At 30.6% G+C, this 14,787-nt stretch overlaps 1 protein-coding gene across 5 annotated transcripts in view; it reads left to right on the top strand.

The window, feature by feature from the left end:
• Positions 1-14,787, top strand: part of LOC145277495 (uncharacterized) — a 105,377-nt gene that overhangs the window by 65,352 nt on the left and 25,238 nt on the right. For all 5 annotated transcript variants that reach the window (XM_080128897.1, XM_080128888.1, XM_080128906.1 and 2 more), the window contains exon 4: positions 8,725-8,867. In XM_080128897.1, the coding sequence (XP_079985023.1) occupies positions 8,725-8,867 (143 nt within the window). The remainder of the gene's footprint in view (positions 1-8,724; positions 8,868-14,787) is intronic.

The raw sequence follows: 14,787 nt of genomic DNA, 5'->3' as shown, positions 1-14,787 counted from the left end.
GATATTAAGTACTTTTCTCACAAATAAGCTTATTTAACAAGGTTATAATCTGTCACATTTTCCTCCTGGAATCATTCCATCATGAATTGTTTTCTATGGAGAGCAGCTGGCTACCATGTCGGAAATGCTCTGCAGAAATATTACAAAAACATGGAGAAAATTAAGACTAGGTACTATTCTCTAAATTGAAGTTGAAAGGTTACCATAAAACTGCCCGGCACTTGACTCCTACATAATTTCTTTGTAGTAACTATAAGGCATAATGTTGACATTCTAGTTCTTATTAAATCACCAAAGGTAGGCAGCATTGAGCCCGCTTAGTACTGCATGGGTGACCATTTGGGAATATCTAGCACTATGTGGGAGGGTTGTCACACCACTCAGCAGGAGACTGCCGAAACTAACATTAAAATTATCTAGTCTTTGTGACTGGGAAACCACTTGTAAATTTGATCTTCTCCTAAAAATTTCTTCCTTTGAAGAAAGCAAACTGAATCTGTCCATGGTGCATACTACACGAAAAGGAGCTACGGTCGTGTTATTGGTCTCTACAAAAATAAATGATTAAATATTCATGAAGAATTATTGGAAAAATGTTAAAACCATTACTTCTGGAATGTTTCTGTGAGCGAGAAATTTTTCTAGACCAAGGTAATTTAAAAAAAAAAAATGGGACATGCATCAAGAACAATTTGCGTTTACATATGAACTGGAAGCATTTAATATAAACTGGCTGGATGCCCGGCATTGCCTGGTCATACAATACGTTTAAACATGATATTTTAATTTATACAGATTGCGTATGTATTATTGAATCAATACTCTATTGATTATTATATATTACAAGAAATAATTTGCCCGGTTGACCTTTTTTGCAGAAAACGATAAAAAATAATACAATGTTATTCATAAAATTTTGTCTGCGTTTGTTTACAATATTATGTCACGTGATATTTAGGCTTGACGATGAATGCCCTGGAAAAGTCACTTCTGATTAATGTTTAGTTTTAAAATATACAAATGGAGAAATGATTTTTTTTTTTTTAAATGGTACCTCTTTTATTGTAAATTGAACTCCTTAATAAGAAAAAAATCAAACTAAAATGGTGAGGTACACCTGGGCTTGAACAGGGATCGTTCGATCTGTAGTCGAATGCCCCCTCCCCTTGCTAAGATTTTATTAATTCCCTTGCCGATATAACGTATAAAAATTTCCCTGCAAAAAATTCTTTTTATTTATTAAAAAAAAACAAAAAAAAAACCCTATTTTTAGGATCAAATTTTTTTGATTTTCATCAGATGAATTTCTGTACAAAACACATCTAAGACTCTGCCAGACATATAAATCACCTGTGTGTGAAATTTGCAAGAGATGAGCTCAGCCGTTTGGGAACCTATGAGGAAGGAAGAGACACACACACACACACACACAGTGACTTTTATATAATAGTAGAGATTATGTGCGTCATTTTCAGAGCTTTGAACAAAAAATGTAATTCCTGTTTTCGTCTCTTATTACCCTTCCTCCTTGATGATGAAAAATTAAACTGTTTGCCTCAAAGTTTTCCATGTAAAATATTTATTCTTTCTTTTTTGGAAACTAAGTGTCCCTAGTTTCCAAAAAAGACAGAATATATCTTTTAAATAGTATTTTAAAATGCAGAAACTATTCGATTTTCGTTGTTTCTAATCTTTCATTGAGAATTCCTCGACTCGGTTAACAATATGTCTAGAATAAGTATTTTTAAATGCTAAAAGTATGTTTTTCATTATCTCTAACCTTTCCTTGTTTGAGAATTCCTCCTAGACTGAGGTAATTAATTTGATTGAATTCAGTGATTCTCAAAACTTTTTTGGCATGTGAAAATAATGGATAACTAATATTGTATTTACATTATGTATGCCTAAAAACAATGTTCTTTTTGGCATAACTATTTGTAAGGTGCATATGTACATGTATTAATAAAAATCAAATAATGATCTGAATTTCATTAATTTTTTTTATTATATATGTTTATTCACAATTGGAAGAATTTATACATTAAATGGCATTTTCATGAAAAATGCAGGTTTTGTAAAATATTAATTACAAATTGCAAAGAAAGTATATTCTAATTAAAATGTTAATATTTTAGAAACCTGAAGTAAATAACCACTTCTTTTGTCATTTCCGTGGTTGCATTCAGAGTAATTTTCTTCAGTGGTGACTAATAATAAAGTTTATTTTGTTGCTGATTTTTTTTTTTTTTTTTTTTTTTTTTTTTTTTTTTTTTTTGCTGACAATTTTCCAAAAGCCCTTGCTGATTGAAAAAATGTATTTTCAGTCTTTATTTTTTAATAAAATGAGAAAAGTCAAATTATTGAAACAAAGGGTTTAATAGAACAATATAGTCCTTTTTCTTAATTTATTTTTTATTTTTAAACAAAAGCCGATAAAAAAAAATAGAAAAAACACTTGAAAAAATTCAAATTTTTATACTTTCAAGTCTCAACATAAAATTTGATGAATATTTAAAATTACACTTATTTAAAAATAATTTTTTAGGTATGTACTCGATTTTCTTATTAAAAAAAAATACTTGATCAAGTTACATGATTTTTTAAATATGACATCTTGGTTCCATGACATGTACATACATCATAAAAATTTGTATTTTTTCTTTTTTCTTTTTTTTTTTTAAATAAGTGTAATAACTTGAAATTGAAAATATTATTCACCTGTTAGAAATTAATGTTTAATGAGTACTTAAATGCTTCCTTACAAGAATTTACAATTTCCAAATTTTTAAATAAAATAAATTTTGAAACCCACCTAAAATAGGATGTTTGTTTTGAAGTGTCTAATCTGAGAGAGATAACTAGCATTTATTAATGAAATAAGTTTGTTTTGAGACAGAAATAAAAATTGCCTTAGTCTACAAGAACTTTATTTACCGCTGACAGAAAAGATGAAGTGTATTATCAGAACAGATACAACACTTTCCTCCAAGTTACAAAAATAAAGTTAAATGTTTCATATACACGTTTCTAAATATAAGTTTTTAAGCAGATAATCCTGTTGGTATGGGGCGGGGGGGGGAATAAACTAACATTTGTTTTATTAAAAAATATTACACTTTAATTTGGTGTTTTTTTATATTACAAAAATGAAATTTAGGACTTAATTTTTATGAAATTCATTAGCAGAAAAGTTGTTTGTTTTTTTTTTGTTTTTTTTCCCCCCGAAATAAAACTAAAATGAAAGTAATTACAATCATGTGGTGTCAGTTTGAAAAACTTTGACGGTCACCATTTTTGAAAGTATGAAAGGACCAATAAACATAAAAAAATTATTGCAAAAACAAAAACTTTTTGTCAATAAGTTTACTGGATATTTCTGAATGACAATTTTCAAAGTTTGTCAGGTAATGATTGAAGTGAATGTAATGATTTCATGGGGTTGTTGTTTCAAGTTTAGTAACTAATATTGAGGATGAGATTTTCAAACTTGAATTTGTCAGTTGACCGAATTATTGAGAGTAATATTTGCCAGGGGACAGTACTATTAAATATAATTGTTTTGTGGAATTTCTGTATTTCGTTCTAATCTTAGAGGATTAGAAAATTAAACAAAACTTCACCTGAATTTATTTTATTCATAACATTAGAGTGAGTTGGATAGTAAACGAAAGTATTTAGTTGTGAAAGGGCAACTAAAGATAAATTTGTTCATAGAGCAGTGTATTTAATCTTATTGAATTCCACCCACGCATACACCAAGGAAACCTGATTAGTGTGTTCACTATACAAAAAAAAAAAAAAAATGAAATCAAATCAAGTTTCTTCTGTGTTTGTTTACACTTGCATCGGCTGTTTGTGGTTTTAATGGAAAAGTCACATCTGATTAATTTTTAATAACTTCAATCACATTCGGTTATGCGTATTATTTCGATCCATTGGACTATTGTTCTCAGTTTAAATGTCATTTTCAAATTTTGATTGATGTAACCTCTGACCTTCAGGAATGTTTCTGTCAGACTTGTGAATTTGGACGGAATTTCCAGAGGAACTCTTTATTTACTTCACAGGGGTAGAATGGTTGTAAAAGTGATCTTCTCCTGAAGATTCAATCCTCAGTGTGAACAACTGGACAATACAATTGTGAATTACTTAGGACCTCTATCCAGTCATGGCTGATGGAACAAGTGCATGCTACCCCTGTGAAGTAAAGGGTTCCGTTCGCAGTTCATGAGTTCAACAAGATAAATCTGAAGAAGGTCAGAGGTTACATCAGCCAAAACGTTGTAGAAATGACACTCAAGATTAGAACAGTAGTCCAATGAATCCAAATAATAACTGCAATTGTCTGAAACAGTTTCATAAAAATCTTACAGAAATGATATCTGCAGTGATCATGTGGTTAATACTTAAGCTTATTGAAATCTCTCCACCACTACCACCGAAAGGGATCCTCTGAAGCATGATTATGTTCGTTATTCGAAAAAATAAAATCACAATGTTAATGTTTTTGTTGCAATATAACTAAGAAAGTTTCAATGTAAATGATTAAGCAAAAAAAAAAAAAAATGGTTAAAGGAAAAAAAAATTGACATGTTGCAATTAAATGAAATGTAAGCAAAACGTGCAATTAAGTATTAGGTGTTGAAGTCAAAGCCATACTTGAAACTGGCTAGCAGCCAGTTAGAAAAAGCAGCTTCATTATTTACTTACAGGCATTAAAGAACTAGTAAATCTCATCAATGTGGAAATCCAGTTCTGTAGTGTATCTTAAAGATACTAATAAAACTGTATTGTAAGCAGTCTTAAAGTCTGGTGTATTGCTATGTGTGGTAAGCGGAAGTCAAAGCATGTAAGGAGGGAAGCCATATTAAAATTTTAGTAAAATTATTCTGAAAGTGTTTGAACATGCAAACTCTTAAACGGTGAAACTAATCTGAGCAGCCAATCAAAGTGGTGGAAATCACAAAACAAAACAGTGTATTCATTATTTACCTAGTGAATTAGTATTAGATGACTTAATAAAACGAAATGATGAAATAAAATATTTGGTAATGGTGTAAACTGGCATAGGACATCACAATGATTGAGGAAGTATCTTGCTACCACCTGTATATACCATTCACTGGACAAAGCAGGGGAGGTAGAGCGGTAGCCTTAGATATATCTAAGGCTTTTGACAGGGTATGGCACGATGGTCTTCTCAGGAAAATCAGATCATATGGTATCAGTGGGAGAATACATAATTAAATCCTTAAGAGAAGAATCCAGGTTGTCCTCAACAGTCATACATCTGAACAATGATATAAATGCAGGAGTACCTCAGGGGTCTATTCTTGGACCTTTATTATTCCTACTATTCATAAATGACCTACCTGATAAAATTGTCTCTGAGATGGGTATATTTGCTGATGACACCACGCTCTATAACAGGCACAAAGGTAAAACAAATGAACACATATCTAAGGAAATGGCAGAAACACTGGAGGAAGACCTCCTTTTTGTAGTGGAATGGGAACAAAAATGGATGGTCATATTCAATGCTGCCAAAACTAAGCTGGTTTCTTTCAATAATTACAAGAAACCTTCTCTACCACCTATAACAATGGCCAAAAAACACATTACCTGAAAGAACTTCTTTTAAATTCCTCGGCCTAACGTTCACAGGAAACGTTAGTTGGAACAGATACATTGAGAGCATTGCCAAAGCTGCTGCGAAGGTGGGCTCTCTCTACGATGCTAGAAAGCTAGTTATGCCTCAAAGTATCCTGTACCTCTATAAGGCCACCATTCGCCCATGTATTGAGTATTGTTGCTATATTTGGGCTGGCGCATCTGCTACTAGTCTCTCCCTCCTGGATAGGGTTAAAAAGAGTCACCAACTTGAGAGCTCCTGAACTGTCATCTAGGCTTCAGCCTCTGTCCTATCGATGAAATGTTGCATCCCTCTGCCTGTTCTACAAGTACTTTAATGGTGAATGCTCTAATGAACTACAAGCACTTGTTCACCTCTCTACGTAAATACCCCCAACTAACCCGACAAGCAGCTAAATCCTACCCTACCCAGTAGAGATCCCTAGATGTAAGAAAGCTTTCTACTCCAATAGTTTCTTCCCTAGAACTGCTCGACTTTGTAACTTTCTTCCGAGATTCTGCTTTCCCAACTGTACTGACATGCAGAAGTTCAAGTGTAATGTGCACAGACATCTTGCTGCTTATCTCCCTCCATCACATTCTTGCAACTTATGTCCCCGATAGTAGCCCCCTACTTCAAATTAGCACTATGCCTTGTTTGGGGTGAAAATGGAATTGGAATAAAAAATTGAATAAAATTACGTTATTTTTATAAGTATTATTATTTAGATAGCATTTAAGAGTAAGCAACTATTTTGTTCCAAAACCATCTCTGGATTTCAAAAATAATGAAACATTCACAAGTCATATGAATTTGAATAAATACGTTCTGCCAAGTCTGCTGGAAAGAGGTGGCTTCTCTCTTCAGAACTGGAAAAATTTTTCTCATTTACCAGTATCCTATATCTTTATAAAGCTAACCATGTGCCTATGCAGGGAGTATTGTTGCCACTGGTGGATTGCTGCACCAACCATTAGCCTCTTTGACACCCTTCAAAAAAGGGTCTAATAAATCCCACACTGTCTAACGAGCTACAGTCCCTGTTCTATCGACGCAATGTTGCATATTTTACGGGTACTTCAATGGAATATGCTCCGAAGTTGTTGGCATTTGTGCCTCCTCGACATAAATACTCCTGATTAGGTCTATCACCAAAATCCCACCCCTTCACTCTTGATGCCCTTCATTAATGATAGGCTTTCTACTCTAATAGCTCCTTTCTGTGAACTGTTAGCCTATGGTATTCCCTACATTCTTCCATTTTTCTCTGAATGTATCAACATGCAGAAATTGTAATGTGAACAAACATTTTGCTGCACAACTCCCCATTTAGAATGTTCCTATGAATATGGCCTGTAATGTGCAGTAGTTCTTTGTCTCAATGGCAAAATACCTTGTTTGGGGATGAAAAAAAATACAAATATATAATTGAAATGAAAAATAGGAATAAAACATTCTCAGGTCCAATTTAAGTTTCTATGGTAACTGACCCGCCCCCCCTCTCTTTTTCCTGTAATGCAATAACTGCTAGACCTATTTGGTAAGAACTCATTTGTTTGCTTGAAGCAATGTAAGAGGAAGGCTTGCATGTAAAATGAATACTACAAAAGTTTATTTTATTATATATTTTGGATTAAGGGATGAGAACTTATTACCAGGGATGGAAGTATCCCACCTACTCCCATGCTGAAACTAGTAAGTGCTGAGAAAATTTAAGCAGATAAAATACAAAATTTTGAATTTGGATAAAATATTAGTTTTATACACGTGCATATTATCGAACTAAAGCATATGCAAAACAATTCTATAGCTAACTTCTGTTTATGAAGCTATATCGGCCAAACAAATAAAATAAATTGGTCCATAGAGCAGTTCATTATACAAAAAAAATCAAATCAAATCCAGTTCCTTCTGTATTTATTTACACTTGCATCAGCTATTTGTGACTTATGAAAAAGTCACATCTGATTAATTTTTAATGACTTCAATCACGTTTCTGAAGATGAGAATTGTGTGTATTTGGATTCATCGGACTACTGTTTTCATTTTGAGTGTCATTTTCACAATGTTTCGATTGATATAACCTCTGAACTTCAGGAATGTTTCTGTTAGACTTGTGAATTTGGACGGAATTTTGAACCGAAAGCTTTTACTTCACAGGTAGAATGGTCTTGTTCCATCAGCCATGACTGGATAGAGGTCCTAAGTAATTGGCAATTTTATCTCACTTGCAAGTATAAAATAGTAAAAACATGTCACAATAATACAAGTTCAAAGGTTTTTTATGTACTTTTGTTTTTCAATTCACAATTGAAAATTAAAATGGGAGATAAAAAGAATGGTGAGATGGGTTGGGTGTAAAAAAAGACTTGTGTAGTGATTAAGAGGAAAGAAAACCGCAAGAAAGTTGGGGTTAATAGTTTTGCATGAAGTTTTGGCATATTTTACCTTAATTCATCTTGGAATCTAAGATCAACAAATGATAAATTTATAAAACAAACCTGTTGTTGTGTTAGATTTATATCCAAATATTTTTATAGCAAGTTTTTCTTCTAAAACAATTAAAATAAATCAAATAATTCTTCTAAAACAATTAAAATAAATCAAATAATTCTTCTAAAACAATTAAAATAAATCAAATAATTCTTCTAAAACAATTAAAATAAATCAAATAATTCTTCTAAAACAATTAAAATAAATCAAATAATTCTTCTAAAACAATTAAAATAAATCAAATAATTCTTCTAAAACAATTAAAATAAATCAAATAATTATTCTAAAACAATTAAAATAAATCAAATAATTATTCTAAAACAATTAAAATAAATCAAATAATTATTCTAAAACAATTAAAATAAATCAAATAACTTAAATTTAAAAAAAACGAGCGCAGTTAATATGCTTGAAGTTTATAGTTAAAATTGACACTGAAACAATGTGTTTGGCACCACTTACATTGTTTCAGTATCTAGTCGGGAGTCTTTTGAGGTGGTGAGGTAAAGTACTAAAATGTCATTTTTTTGTGTGTGATGTGAAAAGTGATCATGTTTTTGAAAACTTTTTTATTGTTTGTTTTTCATTTATTTCTGCAGGTACACAAGAAGAAATTGATGAAGCACTAAAGTGTATAAGCCATAAATTTCCCAGTTCTATCTACACTAACGTTGATCTTACAGCAATCACAGATTCAACCCAATTGGCAAGCAGCCCCGTGGTTGTACCTGATTTGATTCAGGTAACTTCAGATTCCATTTAAAGTCAACTGTTTAGATACGAATCGTGTTTATAAAATGGTATATAAACAGAATATTCATTTTTTATATATATATATATATATATATATATATATATATATATATTTGTGGTAGGATATGATTACAGATTATCTCCAAAGAATGCAAGTCTTTCTCTTCAGAGAGTCGGAACCAATATTTACAAAAGATTGATCCTAAAATCCAGCATCCATCTTTAACCGACAAAGTTATGATGGCAAATATCTCGAAATTTACACTTTTATCTATGCTCAAACTTTGTCAGATAAAGTGTGGTCTGGTTATTGAAATTCTGTTTCTGTAGATGTATTTTAAAATCCTATAAGGATTTTCCTTTTGTCTTTTCAATTTCATTAATGATGGTTTCAACCTGCATGTTATATCCATTAACTATAAATGTTTAATAAATTATACTGAATGGTTATACGAATGCCATCTGGTCTTGATCACAGATCTTATTAGGTCATTAAATTTATAACTCTGATAGTAATGATTTTATTTGCAATATGTAAACCTTCATTTGCTCATTTTATAAAAAGAATCACAATTGAATAATTTAGACGGGTATAGGCAATACTAACAGAGTAAAATATTTTGTTTTCGATATGTCAACCATATATTTCACATAACCAATCGGGTTTTCAGGTTTGGCTCTATTTATCAAAGGTTATCATTGTTTCCTTTACCCTCTTATGTTTCTTCATTCAGGTTTTATATATGTATAATATATATAAAATTCCAGGTTAATATTTTCCAGAGGTAAAGTAACCGATGAAGTTTTGATGAAGTTAATATAAGAGTGCTCAATACCGAAGTAGGGCAAGATATGCTTTTTATTTGTTTTTACATAAGCATTTATGTCGCTACATTTATGAGCGGTCCTGGATATGACCTTAAACTATATCCAGTGGTGAGGCCCCAGCTTGTGGGCTTTGGGGAGTGTGGAGTCACCCTTTAATTACCATTGCTCCCAGATCCACTCTGACCCGGAGTGGTAGTACCTGATAGGGTCCCAACTATGGGTTAAATAGAAACTGACGTGAAAACAACAAATATATTCTATTAAAAAAAAATTTTCTTTAAAATCTTTGGATTCGGCATTAAATAACCCGAAAAGGGTTGATATGCCGTAAAACAACCAACGAACAAACATTTATGAGCATGTTTCGGTCAGCCAGTTATGAGACCTCTTTGGGCAGTATTGCTTATACAAAAGTTTAGTCTGTAATATACACATATATATATGTGTTTTGTCTCTTCCCTCTCAACAATTGCATGTATCCAGTGATCATTAGTGAATCATGCAACATATCCAGATCCTCTTAATTTTATGCTGATGCTCTGTTTTATTTATTTATTTATTTATTTTTTTTTTTTAATCCAGTTGTTTTACCAATGTTTCATTCTGGGTATAATCTCCCTTAGATTCCTAAAATTTTTATTTGGCCCTATGCTTTGCAAATAATTATTTTTATTTATTGAAATTTATTTAGTCATAATGCCATGTTTATTGACTACTCAAAAAACTTTTTTTGTATAAATTTTATATTGAATAATAAAGTGATGTTTAAGATTTTCAATTAATAAAAACTTGCACCGTATTTTTTTATTTATTCATATATTTTTTTTCCTTAGTTCAATCTAACATTTGTGACAGAAAGTAGTCAAAGTAATCGTTAGCTTGTTTAATGATTAGTGTTAATTTGGAGTTTTCCTAGTTGTAATATGTAGCTATTAATCTAGGTGAAACTATTTTACTCCCTTGAATACTTTTTTCATTAAAATAAAACTTAAAACAAAATGTCTTAGATTCCATTTTTGATGTTCAACACAGTAATTCTGAATTGTTTGTATTTTTACCGATATAAAATGACTGTTTCTTTATTGGTGCATTAAGCTTACATTCTTCATAAAAGAAAATAAATAAAATTACCTATTTGGAAAAAAACATTAATTTTGTATATATTTCAGTGTCCAAAATTGGTAATTTTATTTTTCCAGGAGTGGAAAGGGAAGCTAATGTGTTGGTAGCCATTAAAACAAATGGTTGGTCATCTTGCTCCTGTAAAAATGGAAACCGGGTGAGACCACCATATTGAAAATCCAAAATGGCACCTTTTTTAGCATTTTTTTTTTTTTTTTTTTTTCTCTCTGAATATTAAATGGTTTTATGCAATAAGTTGTTTTGCATTGATGTTGAGCAATATTTTTACTCTATTCTTGTGAAGTTATTTATCGTAAACCAGGGAAAATGATATTTCTGGAAAATGTACTAAACGGATTTTAATTCAGTTTGTAGAGCGATTGTTTTACTGAAATTGTCAGTAGACTTTTCGTTCGCTTTCATGAATGTATCTTCAGAATTTTAAATGGCAAAATAAAGATGTTAAATAAAATCATATTCTTTATTCTTTTTCATCTCCTGTACATGAATGGTCCTGGATATGACCTTAAACTATATCCAGTGGTGAGGTCCCAGCTTGCGGGCTTTGGGGAGTGTGGAGCCACCCTTTAATTGCCATTGCTCCCAGGTCCACTCTGACCCAGAGTGGTAGTACCTGTTAGGGTCCCAACTATGGGTTAAATAGAAACAGACTTGAAAGCAAAAAATATATTCTATTAAAAAAATTTTCTTCCGAATCTTTGGATTCGGCATTAAATAACCTGAAAAGGGTTGATATGCCATAAAACAAAACTCATCTAATAAGGGTGACTTTTCATATTAATCACTATGTCAGCCAGCAATTACACGTCTATTATAAAAGATTTTTCAAAGTTTTGCTTTCAGATTACAAATAATACACAAGCATCGGTAATCTTTTCAATTACATTCTTAGAATATACATAATAAAATGTCTCCTACAATTTGTTTTAAGCTCAAACTTAGGCACTATTTCTACTTTTCAGTTGTAAAGCAACTACGCTTAAGCTTTGGGCATACCTCATGAAATGGTAGAAAATTTCAATTCTCATAGAAAGTCTAATTGTATTGCGCGAGAAAGTATGTCAGTTATCATAGAAATACAGGTGCTAATGTTCTAGCCTTAAACACTAATAGCACCTTCCTTCTAATCTTTGTGTATAAATACTATTTTACCCCCCATCACTACGATAAACGATCAAAAACAGAATCATCCCTACACAATGTTCATGAGGGGATGCCCATTATTAGTTATACAATTATACAAGCATTTCAATATTTATTTTTTTTTTTTATATTGAATTCTTATTTTACATCTAATTTTGACTTGGATTATTCAAATCCAGAGCTGTTTTTATTATTTTTTATTTTATTTTTTTTAAATACATAACATTCATTTATTCCTAATTAAATACTTAAAAATGAGAAAAAATGACTTTATTTGCAAATACTTACCAAATATTACCTTCCTTCTGGTGTTTGTGTCCATAAATGATCATGTACCCCCCCCCTCCAAAACATTGCTTACCACTATGTAAACCTGTGCAATGAGAATGCCTTTTTATGATTATGAAATGTGTTTAAATGTTCATTATTAATTCAATAATTACAGAAAATTAAAATTAATACTTGAAAGTAAAGAGATAAAAATATTTGAGGTTCAAGGGTAGGAGCATGAGTTTCCTAATTTCAATATTTTCTCATACAATAGATGACACTAAAATTTTATATTATTTAGAATAAGTTTGATAAATATGAAATAAAAATTGAGCAAAAAAAAATTTTATTTGTTTGCCGAATAGTTTTACCCCCCCCCTTCCAGATAAATTTATATCTTGAAGCCGTATTTAATATGCATGTTAAGAAGAAAGAAAAAAAATTAAATTGTGTTCAGTTTAAAATTATAAATTCAAAATAAAATTTAAATTCTACATAGTGAACACTTTTTAAACCATAATTTGAATCCTGTAAGCTATATTTTCAGTTTGACACCATAGGGATTGATTAGAAATTTTGAGAATTTGCATATAAATTTTGTCTTAAAATTTTTAATATTAAAATTGGAGGCTAAACATTAATTTTTTTTTTTTTTTTTTTTTGGTGTGGCTGGAAGAGTTACTCACTACTGTACAGTAGCTTATTAAAGTAGAAATAGATTCTTGAATCAAATTATATTTTCTTCTGTTAATTTACAGCTTATTATGAATTATATTAGACCCCCCCCCCCGGTCTCTCTCCTACATATAATGATCATTAATACATGAGGGGAGGAAGATACAATTTCAATGAGATGTAATTTAGATTGACTGAAATTGTGCTTAACTGTGTAAATAATTTGCATAAAGATTTTTTTTTTCAGTAGATTTTACTAAATATTTTCTTTATATTATGAATTTTTCTAATTTCAATTACATAATTTTACACTTTCAGCAAAATAACATCAAATCCCTAATTCATACCATTACATTTTCAGGTTATTTTAATTTCATATGAATGTTGATTGCTATAAGTTAAAAGCTGGGTTAATTTTAGTTAGCTTACTAAGACTTGTTAATTTTACTCTAGATAAAAATTCATTTTAAATGATTTTAATAAAATTCTAACAATGTTTAAGATTTGACAAATACAATTATTTACATGTATTGATTTTTGAAAATCTTTACTTCTGTTTGATCTTTTAAATTTCTCATCAACAACATTCATTATGTAAACAGAATGAATTTGTTTATTAGTATTTCTGCAGTTTACAGACCCTGATTTTTTTTTTTTAGATGGGATCTTCAAGTTAAATTCAGTTTTTACAGTAGCTTTTGTTTATAAAATAAAATAAATTGGTCTTTGCAAATAAAGTATCAAGTAAATTTCAGTTGTGTGTGATGCTCTTCTGGATGTTGAAGGTTCAATCTTCAGTGCAGGTAATACTAAGAATACGATTGCAAATTGCTTAAGACTGACTAACAGGACAAGAACATGATATTCTCATGGATTAAGTCGAGGGTTTTGTCAACAGATTCATGAATTCGACAAGATACATAAGGTCAGATTACATCGGTGAAAATGTCAGAAAATGTCTTGCAGATGAGAATAGTCGTCCAAATAATACAAATTGCCAAAAATTTAGGTTAGCCCATTTCATAATAAAATGTTCCAAAATCTAATGAAACCTCAAAATAGAATTATCTAGTCTTCAACTTAAGTTAAAAATTTACTTATTTTTATTTATTTTTTTTTTTAACTACTAAATTTTAATCTGTTGAAAACTTAGTATGTCTTTGATTGACTTTGGTGTATAACTTCTTGAAATGTTTAGAGCTTAACAAAGGACATTTCAAACCCTGCCTTCTATTTCTGTTTCTCCTGTATGCTGTAATCTCCTAATTATAATTATGAATCGCCATTTCTCTAATAGTTTGTAACACAAAAATCAGAATAACAGGAATACCATATACTGTCAAATTAAAGAATATTAACTGTAAAGTTTTTTTTTTTTTTTTTTTATATATACAGTAAAACTGTAGGTAAGCAGTGTTGGAATTTCTGGTGTTCTGCTAGTTTTCTTATATTAGTACAGTGAGTTTTTGAAATGTTAATGAAAAAGTATTAGGTTGGTGCAAAAATGCTGTTTTTTTTTTTTTGTTTTTTTTTTATACGTATATGTATTTGATAAAAAAAAAAAAAAAACATTTTTGTATCAACCTAATATAATGCTAATATAATTTGTTATCCAGACTATAATAATCACAAATTGCATATTTCAGTTGTTGTTGAGCATTATTTATTCATTTCGGATGATTATGGTTGGCATTCATCTCCCCCCCCCCCCTCGATATCTTTGTAGTTAGACAGCGGGTAATTATGCGACAGATCACGAAGGTTGCCAACATCCCTAAGTGAAAGTGTTTCTGTGGAAGAACTCTATTCAAACATGGCACACATGGTCTTGTTAGCCATTGTTACCTTCT

This window comes from Euprymna scolopes, chromosome 1 (genome assembly GCF_053919585.1).
Source record: "Euprymna scolopes isolate OS-2025 chromosome 1, ASM5391958v1, whole genome shotgun sequence".
In the NCBI taxonomy this organism is placed as follows: Eukaryota; Metazoa; Mollusca; class Cephalopoda; order Sepiida; family Sepiolidae; genus Euprymna; species Euprymna scolopes.
Note: the sequence above shows the minus strand (reverse complement) of the source record. Positions and strands in the feature narration are given on the sequence as shown.